Here is a 4,514-nt window from a genome sequence, read left to right as displayed (position 1 = left end):
TGCTGCTCCGTTTCTGGCACAAGCAGGAGGGTGCTGGCAGAGCGCGGCGGAGACTCACCCCCAGCAGCGCTTGGCAGGCTTGAATCAGCGCTTGGGTCCACTTCTGTCGGCGCTGTGAGCTTGGGCAAACAGGGCGAAACGAGCCCGCTTAGCAAGAAAATCAGCCGCAGGGCTTCTAAAAACGGCTGTTCCAGCCTGATCACCCACATGGCAGCTTTCTTGGACAGCTTCTACTCAGCAGTTTACTCACTGCGTAAAGAGACTCGTAGCACCAGTGGCCAGGTAGCTGCCCCGTGACTTCATGGTGAAGTCTCATGGCTCAGGCAGAGCTGCAGGGTGCCTCACCTGATCCCTCCTGCTCCATTCCCACATCTCTAAGACAAGCTGTGCTTGGGTTAAGGTTTGCTCCCATCCCATTCTTTACAGCTGCGTGCTCTAGGTGGCTGTTTCTCCTCGCAGTGGCTGGTGAGATGTAGCCTTGTAAATCCCTGATGATCTCTGCAGTAACATGGCTGGCAGGTTGGCACCTGCATCCGCTCGCACGTGTGGTCTCTGGGGTGGAGAATGTCCACGTGGCTCCCCCAAACTTCCTTGCATGGCGTGGTATCCACCTTCATGTCAAGAACCGTGGGCTGTTCCAGCATCCCCTGGGGTTTCTCGAAAGAGAACAAGGCACAGGGAGTTCCTCAGAGCATGGTGACTGGGGCCTGTCTTGTGAAGGCTCCTAGCGGCTGGGAAGGAAGAGTTCCCAGGACAGGATTTCCGCTTAGCAGGAAGATGGGCTGTTCCTGCACTGGTCTCTGTGCAGCACAATCTGTACAGCTTTTAGTCTGCAGTACAAGCCGGAACAACACCGGTCACCCTAACGCCATCTCCTGCTCTTTCCTTTCAGATGGGGCATCCTCTTCTCCCACCCACGGGACTTCACACCCGTCTGCACCACAGAGCTTGGCCGGGCGGCAAAGCTGGCGCCCGAGTTCCACAAGCGCAACGTGAAGATGATCGCCCTCTCCATCGACAGCGTCCAAGACCACCTCAGCTGGAGCAAGGTACAGGGCGTGGGGTGGCACACGGGGAGCTTGCACCGCTGCCCTGCTCTGAAAGACAGAGGAACAGCCCACAGGCTCAGAACTACACATCTCGAATCCCAAAGCGTGCGGGATAGAAGGCGCTAAAGTTCACAGCAGGAACAGGAGAGGTCTGCTCTGTTTTCATGGAGCACTCCACAAAGTCCAGGGCCCTCCATGCACTGACGTTTGGAAGCAAGAGGAAAATGGTATTACTGCTCTCCTACCAACACCTGAAAGGGTAAAACAGGTGTGAAATGGGTACCAAAAGCCCAGAGGAAGGCAACCTATCCACAGACCCTCAGAAAGTTCTGTAATAAGACGGGAAAGGAAAGGAGGCATCAGAAGCGGCCAGGCAGGCTTCAAAGGGCGCGATTCATGCCCAGACAGGGGCATGTTAAACACAAAACCACAAATAGGAGAGTGCTAAATATAAAACCATGATGAGGGAGTACAAAAAAGATGGGAACGAAGTAGCTGGCTGAAGGAACATGAAAGGAACTCATGCCCAGCTTCAGGCGCAGCCTCGGCGCTGGTGTGCTGCCAGGCAGCGTGACTGCAGGGCTCATGGGTGGCAGGGCTGTAAAACGAGCATTGTAGACGGATGTGGCCAGATGTACAGATCCCTGGGTGAATTACAGCCGCTTTCTTCGCTCGTATGTTCTCAGGCGTTGTCCAGGGGTGGGACATGGATGCAATAAGAGGTAATAAAGGTGAGAGAACTCCACAGCCAAACATTGTTCCATGCCTTACTGGCTTTAGAAATTACCTAGCTGCCTTAGTGCTTAAATTGCCCTTTGTACCCGAGCGGTGCGTGGCCAGTGTCCCGCCAAGCCTCGGAAGGGCCTGGGCAAAACAGCACAAACCCCACACCAGTAAAGGAGAGTTCTTTGCTCGTCAAACTGGCTGAAACCACCAGTCAAAGTAGCAGATAACATCTCATTTGGTATGACAGAAAGTTTGGGTTGTGCTTTTGTAAGGGAGTCTCATCTCCTGGTCAGCCGAAGCCCTTTGAATAACTGCAGGGTATTGCTGGCTTTTACAAGTCTTCAGATTTCCAGGAAGCTTTTCAACACGATCAGCTTTGTGAAGGGCAGGCTCTTTTCTGCAGGGAGACGGGAGGAAGCAGTAAGTTGGGTCAAGGAAGGGAAGCGGTGAGCTCCCTCGAGAGACTGCAGGGATCTATCTGTTCAGCGTACTCAGGTGATCAGAAAATTGGTGAACAACGAGCTGACTTGCTGATGTAATGGTATTATTCAGCGCAACCTCGGGTAAAACCAGAAGCTTCTGATCAGCTTTGTGTCACTTTGCTTGGCTCTGCTTTCCCAGCCCAAGGTGTCACTGCTGTTCTTGGTTAGCCAACTCCCAGAGGCTTGCTCCAGCACTTAGACCAAGCCTGTAGCTCAGCCAGGGACTGATCCTGCTCTCCTACCTCCCCAGAAGCACTGATTCACCAAGAGTTGACTGAATGATCTCCTTTAGCAGGGTTGACTGGCGTGTCCTGTGCACGTCAGAGGAGGTTTCAGTGCTCTCTTTGGCCACTGATGTCTTCGCCTTGGTGAGTCAGAGGTGATTAAATCACTCCAGTGACATCTGGTTTCGGCTTGGAATCTGGAAAGAAAAGTAGTTCCTAGAATATTAAGTGAGTCTTGGGTGTCTTATTGCAAAACAGGGTGGAGTCTGTAAGGCTATTTTGTACAGAGATCCCCAGGTTATGAAATTACACACATTTTGGAATGAGTTACAGTCCATAGCATTAAGATATTGCTTCCCAGAAGCTCTTTTCATCCCCAGCCCCCACTCTGAAGAGAGTGGTGGGGGGCATGTCACTGTCTGACCTGCATCCACAGCTTCCTTCAGCTCTGGGGCATTCAGAAGCATTTCGCCTAGGCTCACCTCTCCAGCTTTGCCTGCCTTCCCCACTCTGCTTTGACGAGGTAGAGCTGCAGGAGAACAGAACCAATTCATTCCTTCCTCCCTTCCAAGGCAGACCTGACCGCAGTGCAGCTGAGATAAACAGTGAGATAAACTGCAGAAAGCCCTGGGGAGAAAACAAGCGACGAGAAAGGCTGAAAAGGAAACGTCTTGCCACGTGTGCACCACTTGACCTGCTTGCAGCATCCTGAGCAGCCGGGGCAGGGTTACAGCCTCTCAGGTCACTACCGTTAGCCCAGGAGGGCTGAGGAGCGGTGCAGGACCCGCCTGCTCTTGCTGCTTCTGGCTGCTCTGCACAGCAGTTGGCAGTGCCACGAGGGCATCATTTCCAATCCTGACCCCCCCACATGTTCCCTCTGAGCAGGACCCAGCCTGTTGCTCCAAGTTCAAAGCCCGGGGGAGGCGGAGAGGCTTGTACATCCATTTATCAGCTCAGCTGATAACGCACCACAGTGGTGCGCAGGAGGCTCGCGTCAGTGCTGGAGTCGGTTTTGTGGCGTAAAGGGGATAGAAGTAACAGGCAGCTCTGTTCTGGAGCAGAAACCTTGGCTTGAACTTGCTTTAATGCTGGCAGCTGCTCTGCTTGTGCTGCCTTGACCCGTAGGGCTGGTACTGCAGACTACAAGGATAACTTGGAAGCTTTGGTCAGGTCCAGACCAGATTCAGAGATGCTCAAAACACAGTTTCCCTGTTGTCCTGGTTTCAGTGTGGTATCACTTACTGACAGAAGCTTGGAAGAGGGCACCTCTCTTCTCAGGGAAGGGTGGGTGAATTCCCCCGCTGTGTCACTAGCACGAGCAGGATTTCTGGGTTTCTCCATCCCTACTGCCTGGGCAAAGCAGCTGGTCCACAGGCAGTTCCAGAGGTGAGCGACAGGGTGTGAGCATAGACAGCCTGACAGCCAACCTCAAGGAACAAGGCAGAGTCTGGCCTGGAACGCAGGTTTCTGCTTTGTCACCTGATTTCTGGAAGCACAGAAACTTCATGGAAAGCCATGAGCCACTGCTTGTGCTGTCCCAGCCCGAGACCTTGGGGCCAAGACTGTCACAAACTCTTACAGAACAGCTGCTGAACATGTTTCTGCATGTCCCCTCTGCAGGAGCTTGCCCCCACACACGTAAAACCCACCTGGAGGCCTCCCAGCTGGTGCCCACAGCAGGGAGCATGAGCATTTTGACGCTTTTGTCTCTGCAGGACATCAACGCGTACAACGGGGATCAGCCGGAGGAGAAGCTGCCCTTCCCCATCATTGCTGATGCGAAGCGGGAGCTCGCTGTCAAGCTGGGCATGCTGGACCCGGACGAGCGGGACAAGGACGGCATGCCGCTGACTGCGCGTGTGGTGAGTGCCTGGCTCCGCAGCGCAGCTGCGCGGCCGCCTTCTCAGCTGCAGGCGTCACCTGCTGTCCTGCTGTATGTCCACGGGGCTGGGCTTGAAGATGGGGGCACCTTACCTGGGTGGACACGACCGACTTCAGGAGCTACATTGACTTCCATGGCCTAGATCATAGAA

The 4,514-nt window shown here is 54.1% G+C and overlaps 1 protein-coding gene across 1 annotated transcript; it reads left to right on the top strand.

Annotated features, from left to right (window-relative positions):
* Positions 1 to 892: 892 nt before the first annotated feature.
* LOC104490896 (peroxiredoxin-6-like) lies at positions 893 to 4,343 on the top strand (the record flags this gene model as incomplete). Its single annotated transcript, XM_010133247.1, has 2 exons — positions 893 to 1,049; positions 4,197 to 4,343. Coding segments are annotated over 2 exons (304 nt in total), but the record flags the coding sequence as incomplete, so codon positions are not given.
* Between the last annotated feature and the right edge of the window lie 171 nt (positions 4,344 to 4,514).

Source organism: Buceros rhinoceros, unplaced genomic scaffold (assembly GCF_000710305.1).
Source record: "Buceros rhinoceros silvestris isolate BGI_N320 unplaced genomic scaffold, ASM71030v1 scaffold7813, whole genome shotgun sequence".
Taxonomy (NCBI): Eukaryota; Metazoa; Chordata; class Aves; order Bucerotiformes; family Bucerotidae; genus Buceros; species Buceros rhinoceros.
The sequence above is the reverse complement of the archived record's forward strand: the minus strand, read 5'-3'. Positions and strand labels throughout refer to the sequence as shown.